The sequence below is a fragment of the Megascapheus bottae genome, chromosome 18, assembly GCF_031878675.1.
Source record: "Megascapheus bottae isolate mThoBot1 chromosome 18, mThoBot2.hap1, whole genome shotgun sequence".
NCBI lineage: Eukaryota > Metazoa > Chordata > Mammalia > Rodentia > Geomyidae > Megascapheus > Megascapheus bottae.
Genome location: NC_143526.1, coordinates 4415993 through 4432718, shown reverse-complemented (window position 1 = coordinate 4432718; position 16726 = coordinate 4415993). Strand labels below are relative to the sequence as shown.

General features: G+C 37.0%; 1 protein-coding gene across 5 annotated transcripts in view; it reads right to left on the bottom strand.

Moving 5' to 3' along the window:
* Rbms3 (RNA binding motif single stranded interacting protein 3) overlaps positions 1-16726 on the bottom strand; it is a 765138-nt gene that overhangs the window by 8548 nt on the left and 739864 nt on the right. For 3 of the 5 annotated variants that reach the window (XM_090351790.1, XM_090351792.1, XM_090351794.1), the window contains 2 exons: positions 11626-11706; positions 8771-8898 (listed from right to left, as the gene is read on the bottom strand). In XM_090351790.1, the coding sequence (XP_090207916.1) occupies positions 8771-8898; positions 11626-11706 (209 nt within the window). Of the gene's footprint in view, positions 1-8766; positions 8899-11625; positions 11707-16726 lie in introns of those variants that run through there. The other 2 variants (XM_090351791.1, XM_090351793.1) reach the window with 1 other exon arrangement.

Sequence of the window (16726 nt, the reverse complement as noted above, 5' to 3'; positions counted from 1 at the left end):
TGAGACTCTTATCTCCAATTAACTACCAGAAAACAGGATGTGGCACTGTGGCTAGCCTTGAACTGAAGAGCTCAGGGACAGCCCCTAGGCCCAGAGTTCAAGTACCATGACTGATGGGGAAAAATAAAAAAGCATATCAATATTTATGAGAAAGTTTGCTTTTAGGTTTTGTCACTGTTTCCAACATCTTCCACAATTCTTTTGGTTCTTAAAGTGATTTAATTGCTACATGCAAACAGATAAGGAGAAATAAATGGTGATACTTTTGATATTCATGTGTCTAGAAAGTAAAGTGGGTGGCTGTTTAAATAAAATTAAATCTGCCTCTTGTCACTTTCTCTAAGTTAAAATATGTGCATATTTACATAATTTAGGTTGTACTGGTATTTCTCAAAATAGGAGAACGGTCAATTTTCAATGCTGTGATTATTAATAACAGGTACATCTGAGGCTGGAGAGTGAGATTATTTAAGAAGTAAAATAGATTGAGACAGTACTTTATATGAAAAGATGAATATGGAAAATATTTACACACTCTAAAGAATAGTGCACATAGGATGTTCCATGACTCACAAGCATAGCTTACACAATGCCAGTGTTCTGAAATTTTACACAAATGTGTTTTGTGTCCAGTTCAGTTAGTGGTGATCTGAAGAACAAACAGAATTTCAGTACTGAGATGAGTGAGGTAAGAGCTTTTCAATGGCAGAGTGAATATGTGCAAAGCACGAGTTTGATGACACTAGCTACATCTACCCAGAACCCTCTCCTAAAAAGATAGAGAGATAGCAATTCATCATCTTGGAAATCTAATACTTTAGAAATCTTAAGATGGTCTGACGATTCAGTATTTCCCAGAGTCATTTTGGACACGCTAGCTTCATGTGATATCATGTAAATGGAATTATTCTCTGTTCCATTGTGGGAAGATCAACACTACAGTCTCACTGGTAGATCTCTACAAGCAAACAAAACGTGAGATTAAGGCAAGATCATCAGAATAAAAAATGGTTTTTTAAAAGAATATATTTTTTATATGTTAACCCAAGTCAATATAGAATGTTTTCTATTGGTATCCCAATAATCAACATTTACACAATCCAAATTGTTAGACTTCTTGAATAATTTAATGTATATTCTTTTCAACCCATAGGAATTCCTCCTGAAGAAGGCAGTACAAGGCCTTATCTCTAAGAAAGTCAATTATTGTTGAGTATTTCTCTGGTCCTTTAACAACACATGTTCATTAGTAATGGTTACTGTCTTTTAAGAGAGCTGCAGCAACGGAAACACTTTTCCTTCAGCTTGAAGCCTTGAAGCCTCCGATTGGAGCAGAAAGTGCTCAGATAGATGGTTTCTAACACTGGAAATCCTCCAAATCAGACATGACTGTTGCTTATTACAAAACAGAGTCCTAATGCTTTTTTTTTTTTGCCAGTTCTGGGGGCTTGAACTCTGGGCCTGCGTGAAGCTCAAGGCTAGCACTCTGCCACTTGAACCAAAGCACAACTTCTGACTTTTGCTGTGATTAACTGGAGATAAGAGGCTCATGGGGACTTTCCTGCCCATAATACTCTTAATTTAAAGAGGATCAGACACAGAAGAGCTGAGCCACAACCAGGAGATCATAAAGGTAAGATATAAATTGAGAACTTCCATTTATTTATATTAAAGTAGAACTGGTGAAGAGACATTTCAGATCCTATTTATTTGTTGTTTGTTTTGCCAGTACTGGGGCTTGAACTCAGGGCCTGGTCACTGTCCTTGGACACTTTTTTGCTCATGAGTGGCGCTCTGCCACTTGAGCCACAGTGCTACTTCCTGCTTTTTCTGTGGTACTGAAGAATGGAACCCAAGGGCTTCATACATGCTAGGCGAGCACTCTACCACTAGGCCACACTCTTGGCCCCTCATACTTATTTTTGTGTGTGTGGGTAATGGGGCTTGAACTCAAAGCCTTGCACTTGCACTTGCCCTTTCTACTCAACTATGACACTCTATCATTTGAGCTACACTTCTACTTCTGCCACTTTGCTGATTAACAAGAGATGAGAAGAGCACAAACTTTTCTTCCTGGCTGGAATACATAGTTAGCATAACAGATAGAAGCCACAGTGTCCAGTCCAGAGCATACTTATTTGAAAGATATCCTGTACAGCCAATGAAGAGTAGAGAACTTGGACAGGAATTGGCATTTCTGATATAAACCAATCATCATCTCTTCTTTTTGCAAATATGAGCCTGAGGGCCTGAACATTAATAACATTTTTTGAAAAGATGGAGGAAACAATGGTCTCATAAATCATACATATAAAGTCATGTGTTTTAGACAGAGAAATTTGAAATACTAAAATATTTTCTCATTTATATTTGTCCATTTATGCAGACACACATGATAATGAAATACGGAGACTGGGTCTAACCTGTACCGTCTTGGCTATGTGGTTGATGACAGGGAATTGGTGCCATCTCATCTTCATGGTAAAGGCAGGGAAGTTCCAGCCCCTGCTGATGGAGATGCCTGAATTCCTAGGGGTGGGGGATTAGGAAAATAGGCAACTGGACCTGTCAGTCCTGTGTTTTGAACTGAGAAGCCTCTTGAGTTTCCTATGACCCTTCCTCTTTTCCCTGCCCATATTTAGGCTCAGACCTGCTCAGATGCTAGGACAGCCACACTCTGTGTCTCATGTCTCCTAACATTCCTCCAGTCACCATGGCAGCCCATCTTAAACTCCATGGAAGATGATCTGGTTTTTTGGTATTAGAATTTTTTTGCTCTTTCTTTCCTCTCCTGTTCTCACGGCTCGGTTTTCTAATAGTGTTAAGTGTATTTGTGGGGCTGCAGATTCTTGTGACAATAGTCCACCTAGAATTGCCAGGTTTCTAATAAAGATTCCCAATTAGACCTTTCGAAATGTGGCTTCCTTGTTTCTAGAGACTGAGTTCCTTTTTAATATCGATTTATGAATCTTTTCTCTTGAAATCTTTTGTCATTAATGGCTGTAATTTTCAATATCTTTTGTGTAGACTTGTTGGTGATAAATATATGTATGATGTGTCAAGCTACATTTAGGGACACTCAATTACACTCATCAGAATTTTACAGCCCACAAGAGGTCAGCTAGTATTTAATGAGAAAGGGTAAAAGTTTGTATAATAAGTACTTTAAGCTATCAATATCTCAATTAGCATAATGATTGTTAGAAATAGGTTGCCTGATGGAAATGAAGGCAGATTGATTAGCATAATGATGTTGGAAATGAGCTTCCATTTGTGAAATTTAGAATAGTTAAGGTAACTAAGATAATGTAGATTGGCTGAATTATTTCAGAGATACTTCTCCTTAAACTCAAACAGAAAGGATATAACAAGAATTTGCAGTCTGTAGACTCCAACTAACTTTAGAATGTGTTGATTTCAGGTAATCTCTGCATGGATGGCGTTGTCGTATGTGCAGAAAATGGTCAAATCTAACAGAAATAGTGTGGACAAATAATCTTTGGTTGGTCATGGATCAAGTGTTTTGCTCAATGCTGGGTCTTCTGTGATTGGTTCTGAAGAATTTACATGTCTTACTACAACACAATATGAAACTTATTAAACAACAAAATGTGGGGTGAGTCACATTTACAGAATTTCTGTATCAAAATTCCATAGAATTTCTGACAACTCCTTATAGGACCTGTCAATATTTTTAACAGGTTTAATGAAGTGTTGATATGGAAACACAAATGACTTTCCAATTCTATACTTTTAGAAGGTGTTGTGTACCCCAGGGAACTCTCACTTCTGGTCTATATTGTACTACGGAGCAGGAGCCGTGAAACACCCTGTAATATATGTAATGTGTGAGCAAGTGCAAAGCAAGGTTTTTTTTTTTGTAATCAAGAACCTCTTGTCATTTCTACTACCACTGTTGCAGAAAATACTTAGAGAAGAAACAAGTGGTATTTGAAGAGTTGAGAAAATACAAGTTTATTACCATTGGGCACAGAAGAATCCCTACTCTGAAGCACCAGGTTCAGATTCCAGGTTTTAGTTCCAGGTAAATCTGTAGGAGGTTGGAATTTCAGTGTAGTTACAGTTTCTCAAAAATTACTTGCAAGATGATTCTGGCAAGAGCTAATTCTGGTAATGGCAAGTCTTCCTTATTCATGAGGAGGATATGGATTGCAGGATTTTATTTCTGAATATTAATCATCCTGAGGAAAATGCAGTACTGACAACTAGAAGAATTTAGGGAGTAGGGCAATAACCAAGCTGAAGAATTGTTGGTTCCCATTGCCTCCAAATTTAGTCTTTCAAAGCTGGAAGAACAATCACAGAACAGAGGAAATACCATCCATGAATATTACCATGGCACCTGATACTAGAATCTGGATCTAACTTTCCCTTTCATACGCCCCTATAACTGTCTTCATTTGTTAAAGAAACCCTGAGTTCTTTCCACCTCTCAACTTCAGCCAAGTTGTGATATCACAGACAACATTCCTTCCTACAAGACCAAATGCCAGTTGTCATAACCTCCACCACCGTTTACCAAGCCAGCAGAAATGGAAAGCATCCTTCTGTCCCTATAGTGTTTTATGAAGAAGTACTCAGTTTCTTCCTTACATCAAACCTGTGATATGTACATGTACCTCTCAATCGAGACCGAGACCTAGATTTTTAGAACTTAAGAACTGTTTCTGTCTACTGATGCTGATGCTTCTTAGAAAGCTGAAACTGCAGGTAGATGAGAGGACCGTCTGTGATGCTGATGCTTCTTAGAAAGCTGAAACTGCAGGTAGATGAGAGGACTGTCTGAGAATCTGTGAGAGGCAGAGAGGCTTCTCTGGGCCAGGAGAACCCAGTACCTTACCCTATCACACAAAGATTATGGAAATATGTCTTATCCCTTAGTGTGAGTATCACTGAGGAAGAAGAGGGACCTCATTGTGTATGATGAGTGGAAACAACTAAAGTTCCATCTGGCAGGGAGAGGAAGAGGTTGTATATAATTTCAAGAAGGATAAGATTTGCTATGAAAAGCTATCCTTGAAACACAAACCAGCAAGCTTCTGCATCTCTGTATTCATAGTGATATACAATCACTGATATTATATAGATAAATGCCATGCATTTTGTCAAAGTTCTTCAAATATTTATATGTTCACTTTAAATGAAGCCAAATATAATTACTCTAAGAAAAGTCATATATGTAAGTGTGGAAGGATTGAAAGTAGTTGGTCTACTAGGGCTTTACTTATGTCTGGATAATCCAGGACATTTTAGCCTTGAATTCCCCTTACAGATTTCAAATAGCCTCCAAATACCTGTTTTCCTCTGGATAGAATGCTTTGCCTATGTAGGCCACTGGTGACTCATGCCTGTAGTCCTAGCTGCTCAGAAGGATGGGCTCTGAGGATGATGGTTCAAAGCTAGCCTGGGCTGTAAAGTCAGCTACCTCCAATTAACCAGCAAAGACTTGGAAGTATAGTTGTGGCTTAAGTGGTAGAGGACTAGACATGAGCAAAAAAGCAAAACCAAAAGCCCTAAAAACTAAAAATCTTCCCCCAAACAACAACAAAATCAAACAAATGAAAAATCACCAATAGCTGGGAGCCAGTAACTCTAATCCTAACTACTGAGTAGGCTGAGATCTGAGGACCACGGTTTGAAGCCAATGGGGCAGAAAAGTTCACAAACTTATGAACTTATTTCTAATTAATCACCAAAATAGCTGGAAAATGGAACTGTGGCTCAGTTGAAAAAAAGTCAGAGACAGTGAGTGCTCAGACACTGAGTTCAAGCCCAGGAGCAACACACACACACACACACACACACACACACACACACACACACACACACTACAAACCTTCTCCTCCAAATCTCCCCAAGCTTAGCTTCAAATTGCTTTTTCCTCCTAGAAAGACCTCCTTTGATAATATCCTGAGGTATTTATCTCATCATGTCTGCCACAAGCTGACTTTCTGCTTCTTTCTAATTCTGTGCTTGTTTCATTTTTATGTTAATTAATTAATTTATTTTATACTAATTCTGTAGTTTTAAAACAGATCCTCAGCACTTACTCATTTTTTGCAGACTTCTCTTGCAGACTTTTCTGCCCCGGCTTACCTCAGATCATGATTTTCTGGATATCAGCCCCTTGAGTAGCAAGGATTAAAGCCATGAGCCACCAGAGTCAATTATTTTTCACTGTTTTAATTGACCTATTGACTATGAGTCTAATACTAGCAGAAAATAAATTCTGAGAGCTGAGGAGAGGTCTGCTTCCTCCTCTTGCCTTTTCCTACCACCTGGAATGCTAGCTGTCATGTCAGAGGTTCTCAGTAAGTGTTGATTGCATAAAGATGGATGTATTAATTTTGATTTATCCACCCATCTGTTAGCAGGACTGTTCTAGGTTATATGATCCCTCATTTCCTCACTATATTTTGGAAAAGATAAAACCACTAATTGAAGTCTGTGAGATGTATCTACAAACAGCACATTAGTCTGGGTTTTCCAGGGCAAATAGAACGGATAGGATGGATGGATGAATGAATGAATGAATGAACACATGAGTAAATAAACATATGGGTATTTATGAAAGTAATATGGAAAGGACTGCTCATAAAGAATTGGCTGGTGCCAAGACCTACAATCAGCAGACGGGAGACCCAGAAGTGTCAATCTTATAGTTTTAGCTTGAATTCCAAATCCTGAAACTAGGAGGACTGATGGCTTAAATTTCAGTTCCAGGTCTGGCAGGCTTGGGACCCAAGGAGAGACAAGGTTTCACTTCAAGTCCAAAGGCAGGGAAAGACAGATGTTCCTGCTTAAGCATGAAGTTCCATCATCCTCATGAGAGGAATATACTTTCTGTTCTTTTAACTGCCTTTAACTGATTGGGTGGGGGCCACCTACATTAGGGAGAAAACATCTGCTCTATTCTCTCCTGATTCAAATGCTGATCTCACTCAAACATATTCCCATGATCCTAATGCTGTTTGGCCCATCTGGACACAAGATGACTGAGAGCCAAACTGACAAATAAATTAACCATTGCATTATCTCTCTTCTCTCCCATCAGGGTCTCTCACTGCTCTTCTTTGTAGCCAGTATATGATCCTTACCTCACATGGACCAGACTGAAGACACTGACCTGCTTGCCACAGTGCTAGAGTTCCATGCTTGAGGACACATACACACAAGTTGAAGTTGAATTACACAACAGCTTGCTTCACTCAGCATCAGTATTTCTTGAAACTCATTTCTAATAGCAATACCGAACATTGATACTAATATCTTAGTTTGTAACATTAACTAATACCCTAAGCAAATTTAATTTTTAACTATACACAGAAGACTTCATTTAAGAAGTACAAAGACTCTCCCCTTGGCCAAGTTTCAGTATGGCCATCTGAGCATTCTTCCTAATAGGCCTTGGCTCCCATTCTTGGCAGGTTTAGGTAGCTTATTTTCAGCAAGAATACTAAGGCCGTTTAGATGGAATTCTCCATCTGTGATGTATAATCATCCATATCTGATCAGTTTCTTCATTTTCTACCTTGATCACCTTCATTAAGTAATCATCATCTTAAGTAATCTTAGCAAAAATCCTCTATTCCTGCTGTTTCTTCTCAGTAATTTCCACATACTAACCACTTCTTTAAAATCTCTGCTGTAATTCCAATGTTTTTCCCCTATTATGATATCTTGATACAAATTGCAATAGCTCTAAGTAGTGTCTTCTTTGTTTTTGTTTGTTTTGAGACAGAGCCTCCCTATGTAAGCTAGGTTTTCTTGTATTTGCAAATTGCCTGCCTCTACCTCCACATGCTAGGATTACAGGTGTCACCATACCTGGCTTCTTTATTCTTTCAAGAATGACAATAATTTTCCTTTCTGATACAAAATGATGACAAGAAAATGGAATAACACTCCATAACGAAGATTTTCTAGGAATGCTCTGTTCACCAGATTTATGGACTGTAATCTACAGCATTGAATGGTTTTCATGTCAAGATATCTATCAGTATGTAAATTTTCCTATCAAGAATTCCTTTCATTTAGTACAAAATAACCCTCAAATTTTACTCAAAGACAAATGCAGTTGTGTATTGAGTGATTTCCAGGAGTAATTTTGATGACTTCATTTTCATTGCCATTGAATTCTTGAGTGAGGACCTGATCCCATTTCTGTAATTTATAATATGGGTTTTTGTCTATTTAACTGCATGCTCAAAGTAACTTCGTAAGGAGACTGTCATTGTCTTCATTTCAGAGTGAAAGGAGAGAATAGAATGCAACATTGGTCGGTACATGCTGGAATGTTTCCCAGATTTTAGTTGGGACAGATTTTAGTTGTTGTTTTGCAGTACTCTTTTCTAGTAGGGAATGTCTACACTGACTCTGCTTGGTCCTTGTGACTAACTTTGGCCAATGAGACACACACAGAATTGAAAGCTTTCTGTCTTTGGCCTTTCTTTCTTTCTATCCTAGAATTACCTGGTTAAACGTTTGGAAACATATAACCCAATCACTTCCATCACTGAACCATCACCCAGGGTCCACCCCAAAGCAGAGTATCACAGAGATCAACAGTAACTGATCCCCATGCTAATCCAGCCAGACTACAAGAAACATATATCTAACTTGATGTCAGCCCAGATCCACCCACACAATTGTGTCTTAAGAAACATTCATGTGGTGTGGCTACCTGTACAGATACAGATGGACAGAGTGATTATCCTGAGAGAATGAGCATAGAACAGCCCCTACTTACTTAGACTGTTGGTAGGAATATGCAGGCGCGTGCTCATTGGGGGCATCCACCGTTATTTGTTGTTGCTGACCACTGGCGTCCTGGGATGATGGTGCCACTGTCTGGGGAGAGGTATCAGCAACAACACCCTATGGAAGCAATAAATAAACAAAAGTCTTATTTGTTTTAGCAAAAGATCCTTTTCTAGATGGGCTTTAAACACCTGTCTTACTGCTTCGGGCTTCTTATGTACTTAGAGGAAATGAATGGACTATGTATATATGCATCTGAATGTAGAATCTTAAAGGGGGACAAACGATCAGGAGAATCACTTCACCCAAGCTGGAAACTTTATGCATTTATTTTTGTGCCCATTGAAGAGCTGAATCTGAGGCCTGGGTGCTATTATTTTTTTTTCCTCTCAAGAATACCATTTGATCATTTGAGCCACCACTTCATTTTTGCTATTTTTGTGTGGATAAGCGTCTCATGGGCATTTCTGCTTGGGTTGGCTTTGAATTAGGATTCCTCAGATTTCAGCCTCCTGAGTAGGTAGGATTCCATGTGTGAGCCACTGACACCCAGCTGTACTTGGAACTGTTTGACTGTGGTTTCATGCAATTATCCTTAATAATAAAATGCACTCAGGATTCCTAAAAGTATTTACAAATTCAAATAAAGTTTCATTTGACAAGATTGTAGTAAGTCGGGACTTTATAAAAACACTTGGGAATTTTTTTTTTTAAGTACAGTGTTGAGTAGGTTTTCACTTCTGCAATCATATATCTCATATTTGGCTTTGTTTTCTGGGACACAAACTGGAATTTATTGAGAAGTTTCAAAAAATAAAAGTATCCCTGTTCACAATTTTGTTCTTATATATTTAGAGTTGATCATTATTAAGAGCATGTGTTTGGTTTCTAGGGTACCTCAGGTGGCTTTGCTTGGGTGTTGGCAGACCTGAGGGGGTTATTGCCTCTGCTTTGACATAGAGCCTTAGATCTCAGCCATGCTGTTGTTAGTCAACTCTTTGTTACTTAAGATCCCTGAAATTTTTCAACCTGACAATTCTCCCTAAGCCACCTGCTTCCCCCTAGCTGTAGCTCCATGAGCCTCAAAATTTATTTGTGTGGACACTGAGTAATATTCAATGAATGTTTTTACATGAAAAATGAATTGGTGGTATTTTTGTGTGAGTCTATATCAGGCTTTAGAGCCTCATATGATTATGCCAGAGCATATCTAAATTTTTCAGAAACTTTTTATCAAACTCCAGATTGAACTATAACTAGACAAAAGCCCACATTGTCCATATGTCTCATTATTTTATACTCATCACATTTTCCTGGTTCTTTGGATCAGGATATGCCTTTTGTGTGGACATACAAATATGCAGATGCGTGACTATGGTCTGTGCTTTCAGTGTTTGGCATGTGTAGGCTTTCTTATAGAATAGTTGCTTTTGATAGTCAAATCCAGTAGAATAGAAACATTTAGTGACATTCCTGAAATCTGAAAATCCAATTGAAATCTGTTTAAGACTCACTATTTTGAGCTCACATGTCTAAAATACATCAAATATTCAAAATGTGTTGGTCCTGATTTCTTAAATTACTCAGTAGTACCCAGTTAAACTTAATAAAAGCAAACATTTGTTACATACCCAAAATAAATACATAAATAAATATACATTTTTAAAATACTCGATTTAATCAGTGAAAGTTCCTATCAAATTGCACTGGTAGAATATCATATGCAAATACTCTAACTTCTGACCACACCCTGAGATTTCCAGCTGGTAAGATATGCACTTACCTGGACATGCACATCAGGAGTGTAATAAAAATAATAACTAGAAGGCAGTGAGAAGGGTATCGATTTAAGTGTTGTTACCATCAGCCGTGGAGCCCTATGATTTCTTCTTCTTTCTGTCATTTAATGGCTTGGTCCAATAAGATGAAGCTAGAGCAGTTGAATTCATTCCAACAGAAAGAGTTGAAAGGACAAAGTTTCCAAAAAAGGATGGGATGAAACCATCATTTATAATACCCACAGTGATCTTGCCTATAAGAATTCATAAATCTGTCTAGATTCATTCATAGTCTCAAATTGCAGGAAGGTCCATGAGAGTCTTATGTCCAATTAACTGACAAAAGGCCAGAAGTAGAGCCACTTGAGTGGCAGAGATCCAGCCTTGAATGAAAAAGCTAAGGAAAAGAACATCTAGAGAAATCGTTTTTTATTTTTAATGTTTGATACATGATGAGTTCACATAGTTCAGTCAAATGAATATAAATCTCTGGGTATAAAACCGAAGAAGAAAAATAAAATTGATATTCCTAACAATTTCAATGGGTAAAACAGTATGAGAATCAGAGTTCGAATTCAGTGTCTCACATTTTAATGTGCATTTGGATCATGGAAGAATCATGTTAAAATGAAATGCAAATTCACTAATATGAGTGGTGGTATATGACCTTCTGTTTCTAACAAGCTCTAGGCAATGCTAGTGATGCAGGGACCAGTTTGAGGAACAGGACACTGGAGAGCTAGATCATTCAAACTGTTGCAGGCATTCTTCTTTATTTTTAGCAGTATTTATGGTTAACATTGATGCAGTGAGAATTTGTTCTCAGGACTTTCCTCTAAACATGGAAATTAATCCCCCTCTTATACCTCTGCATCAGGTGATTTCTTTCTATATGTAAAATAAAATATATAGACAAGTTTGTTACAAATGTGCAGTAATTAAATAACTTATTTTAGAGCAGCACAAAAATCATCCATGATGGATTCAGTGGGTTATGGAGACCAGAGAATAGGTCACTGGGGCCTATCTCTCCTAATATTCCTCTAGAAGACAGGAATAGACTTACTTCAATAGAAACAGCTGTCGGAGGCACAGGCGTGTACTGGGGAATGTAGGTCCCTTGCATAGGAGCAGCAGCAGTCATATACTAGAGGGAATCAAAAAAACATGGCGTGACCTTGTAGTCGCAACCAGAGCAAAAATGAGATACCACGTGAGACTTCCCACAGCCAGTACATGATCAGGTGATTTGATTTTCACTTGTTTACTAACCTAGTATCAGATCCAAATTATATCCCACTCTATGCCCTCACTATATTTTTTGAACCAGTGTAGATAAATCTCCCATTGCATACAATTCCCTATGGGCAAGGATAATGTTTATTGTTTTCTCCATTCTCTTGCTAGCCTTTTATTACATAGTAGGCTCTTGACAAGTATTTGTTGAATGAACAAGACAGGCATCATAGTAATGGTTGATTTCTAGCCTCATTTTTTCTTGTCTTTGCAAGGGGACGTTATTTAAACATGAGAACCTCTCCCCCATATTTTAGCCTCATTTTTAAAGTAGAGAACGAAGGTAAGAGATTTTTATACATTGGCCTATGTTATATTCATATTATAGTTCTTATAGGAGAGAATTAGTTTTGCAGTTGATTTTGAAGGCTCCTTTGATCCTTTCTCCATACTCATTCACAAATCACTGTCAGCATTGACTTTCTACTTCTTGTAACTCAAAACAAGTAAATCTTTTTTTTTTCTGTAGCTGTAATTGTTAAAAAAAATATCGATTGGGGAGAGGGTAACATGTATTTGGAAGAATAGGAGCCCTAGAAAAAAATATATGCTCATTTAGAAGAGCAAAAACTGAGACTCACATGTGTTATGTTTAACAAATGTTTTCTTGGTAAATTAACCATTCTTCTCTTTGAAAACTACACCACCTATAGTATTAACTATGTTTCTGATTTCTAAACTTGACCAATATTGTAAAATATCAGAACAGAACCTTCCAATAAAACAATTCATACAGGTTGAAAGAATTATTTTTATGGACTATCAAAAACTCTGGTTATTCTTCTATATTTGCTGAGGTCAAATGTTTAGAACATTTATAATTGAATAAAATAAAATTACTTGTTGACATAGCCAGCAAGTTAAATAGAAATCCCACAGGGTGGGAGAAGATCTTCACTAACCATATAACAGATAAAGGCCTCATATCTAAAATATATTGACAGCTCAAAAAATTGAATCTCTCCAAAACAAATCTTCAAAGAAACAGCAGGGCTGGAGAGCATGGTTCAAGTGGTAGTGCACCAGCTTAGCAGTACTCACAAGAAATTTTAAAATGTGAATCATTGTAGATATTAATTTCACTGAGGTCTGAGCAGCATCCTGAGTAGCTAGGATTATGGGCTTAAACCACTGGTGCTTGCCTTAAGATTTAATTTTTAAACTTTTATAGAACAGCTAAAAACAAAAGACTATCTCCAATCCATTACAAATACATTAAATCATCCTAGAAAACATCCACAGAAAGATCACTAGATTCTAAAAAAAGGGAAATGATTCAAACAATATATACGCCAGTAAAAACAATTGCAGTGAGACAGACCCAAAGAAACATAGGCTCAGTGGTTTCCCTCATTTGAAATAATTAGTACACATCTAGGACTCTTCTAGCAAAGGATTACAATAGCTCAACAGCTATATACATATGACCATATAAGATGATACTAATAGAAATGAACTCTAGGATATTAAAAAAAAAGGTTTATCTTGTGTGGTTGTTGTTCTTAATGTACTTTGTTATTTCTCTTCTCTCTCTTTTTTGTCCTTATGGTTAATCTCATATTGTTACTGTATCTGACTTTGTTACCTAGTATATTGTATATATGTTTATTTGTTTATTTGAAATAGTGAAGGGGGAAAATAAGATGATTGGGAGGGTGTGGGGGGAGGGAAATGGGACAAAAACATGAGAAAGGGTATCAATGTTTGAGAAGTAATGCACCTACTACTTGATGAATGTAACTATAACCTTCTATACATTATCCCAACAATAAAAAAAACAATAAAAATACCTCAGCCAGCTTTAGTTGGATTGGTTTTGTGACCTTAAGCAGAGAGTAATTATTCAGGTGTTGTAATACTATCAACTTCTCCAGTGAATACATAACTCTATAGTCACATTTCAGCATGTATAATTTCTTATGTTGAATCCTGTACTGAGGTATCTCCTTAGTCACTAAAATTTATTGTACATTATGTTTTGAATAACATTTCTGGTCATTTCAGAGAGATAATTTTCTGTTCTTTATGAACTAAATGTATTGCTTAATTTCACATTACTCCACAATATATTGTTAGGAATATGTCTTGAGAGAAAAAAAAATTTAGGCTCTGAAGCACTTGAGAAAAGTATATTTTCTTCTTTCATAATGGTATACAATAAAGTACATCTGAGAAGCCATGATGTTGTAAAAGCCTGTTTCAGGATAGTTAAAACAACAATTCTAAAACTTATTTATTTATTTAGTCACTTATGGGCTGGGGAGTTGTCCCTGAGCTCTTCAGCTCACCCTCCCCCTTGAGCCATAGTGCCGCTTCTGATTTTTGGGTTAATTGGAGATGAGACTCTCACGCTTTCAGTGCCCGGGCTGGCTTTGAACCATAAGCCTCAGATCTCAGCCTCCTGAATAATCAGGATTTTAGGTGTGAGCCACTGCGCCCAGCTCTAAAACTTATTTTTATAGTACTAATGAATTTTGCTTAGACCCCGTGCTCTTTTGAATTATTTTATTCTTAAAAATTGTAGCAGATTTGTAATACACAGGAAGATGATTTTTTTTTGTCAACTACCAGCTTATCTAAGTCCAGGATGAATACTGTTTCACCTGGGATCTACTGTGATAATTGCTTTCCCTGATTTACTCCAAGAAGTAAGATGGGATAATCCCAAATCTATATGAACGTTTGCACTGCAGATTTACTCATCTGAAAGTAATTTAATAACCGAGCACATGACTCCTTCTCATCAAGTGATGTACTGTACCCTACTATAGGAGACTAATTTGGATTTTAAATATATTATTTATTGTAATTAATAGAACGGTTACATTATATTCACCAGATAGAAGGTGCATTACTTCACAAACATGTTTTGATTTCCATTTCCCACTGCCCACCTCTGCCCCTCATCTTGTTTTCCCCTCCTTCCCTCTCCGATTTCAATTTGAATTTTTAAGTACAAATTTATGTGAATTAGAGGTCCTTAGGGAAATGATCTGTGGCCATGTTTACTAATTCATATGAGAATCTGCTTCATTATTTAGAACTCTGACAAATTGGACAAATTGGAGTTCCCAAGCAATATGAGAACAGTTCTTAGAATTCTTAGCTAAATAAGCTTCTACAAATGACACAGTTGTTTAAAACCTATTCTATGTTTTGTTTCCATAAAATGGAGTCAGTAAGGCTTCGTTCATTCCTCCCTTAACTTCCAATGAGATGCAGAACACAGCAGAACTGAAGGTTTGTGGAGCAATTCATACTCCTTTTTGAACAGCGCTTAGAATCTGGTAGGATGGTTCACTCATTTTACAGATAAAGAAACAGAAATTCATATATGTAGGGAACAAATCCAAGTACTTTTTATCCATAATCACATAATTCATCGTATTTTCCAATCTAGCTTGTTACTTTTCTTTAGTGCCAGTCCTGGGGCATAAACTGTGGACCTTTTACTCTATCATTTCAACAATGCCTCCAATTAATGCTGATTAATTTGGAGATAAGAGTCTATGGACCTCTCTACCTGAGCTTATGAACTTTGATCTTTAGATTTCAGCCTCCTAAGAAGCTGGGATTACAGGTGTGAACCACCAATACCTGGTTGGTACATTATCTTTACATAAAGCCTTAATTGTTTACATATATACCTTGCCTTTAAGATATAGATATCATTTCTTATATCAATTAATGTGCTTTAATTATTGAAATTCCAATTAAAAGTATGGAATAACATGCCATTGATAGTTTTATTGTTTCTTTTGTATTTTTTTCAATCTTTATTTTGTATTCAGAATATCTAATTCTCTCTATTGTTGTTGGGATAATGTATAGAGGGATTACAGTTACATTCTTCAGGTAGTAGGTGCATTACTTCTTAAACATTGATACTGTTTCTCATGTTTTTGTCCCCATTTTCTTCCCCCCAGCCCCTCCCAATCATTTTGTTTTTCCTTCTTCCCTTTCCATTTTCAAATAAAGAAATAAATGTATATACAATATACCAGGTAAAGGATAATGGCCTATAGTTTAGTAACCTAATGCAAAGCTGCTCTTCTAGAAAGGCACATTTGTACACACGTGTGTGTGTGTGTGTGTGTGTGTGTGTGTGTGTACTAGGCTTGAACTCAGGGCTTGGACCTTGTCCTTGTGTATTTGTATTCAAGACTAATACTCTATTACTTGGGTCACAGAATCACTTCTGTCCTTTTCTGAGTAGTCTATTGGAGAGTCAAAGACTTCCCTGCTGCTTAGACCTCAGCTCGGTTTATATGTGTAATTGGATAAACTTTTATAATAAGGCTCTTCTGTGGCAGATTTAAATTTTCTAGAGTAAAGTCCAAAGAAATGACAGGCTTGTAAAAGCAGAAACAAGAACCCACACAAAGTGGCTATAGGTTTGTGTGAGCTCAACTCTCAGCTTTAGGTTGCTGGAGACAAATAACTCTGATTTTAGCCTTCAAGAAACAGTTTGATTTCTTTCAGAGCACAGATAAACTACACTAGTCCCAGTAATCCAGACTACACAAACACTGCTTACATTTGGAAGCCTGAGAGACTGCTTTCATTTTATCCAGTTAGCAAATGGCAAAAATATCAAAGAAAGACCTGTGATATCAATTCTGCCCTCTTGGTGAATTTCATGGAGTACTTGTTAAGATCATAGCAGAAACAGATGTGTATGCTTTAACCTACTGGCATTTCCCCAATGCTACAGATTCTGATATATCCTTTTAAAATATAAATTATATATTTAGTTCTTTTTTGGTGGAATCATTTTCTAGTGAGATAACAGAGTAAAATGGGTGAATACAGTCATTCTGAGTGTCAGCGTGAAGGGATAATTTTTATATGTAGTCAATTTGGTAATTTGC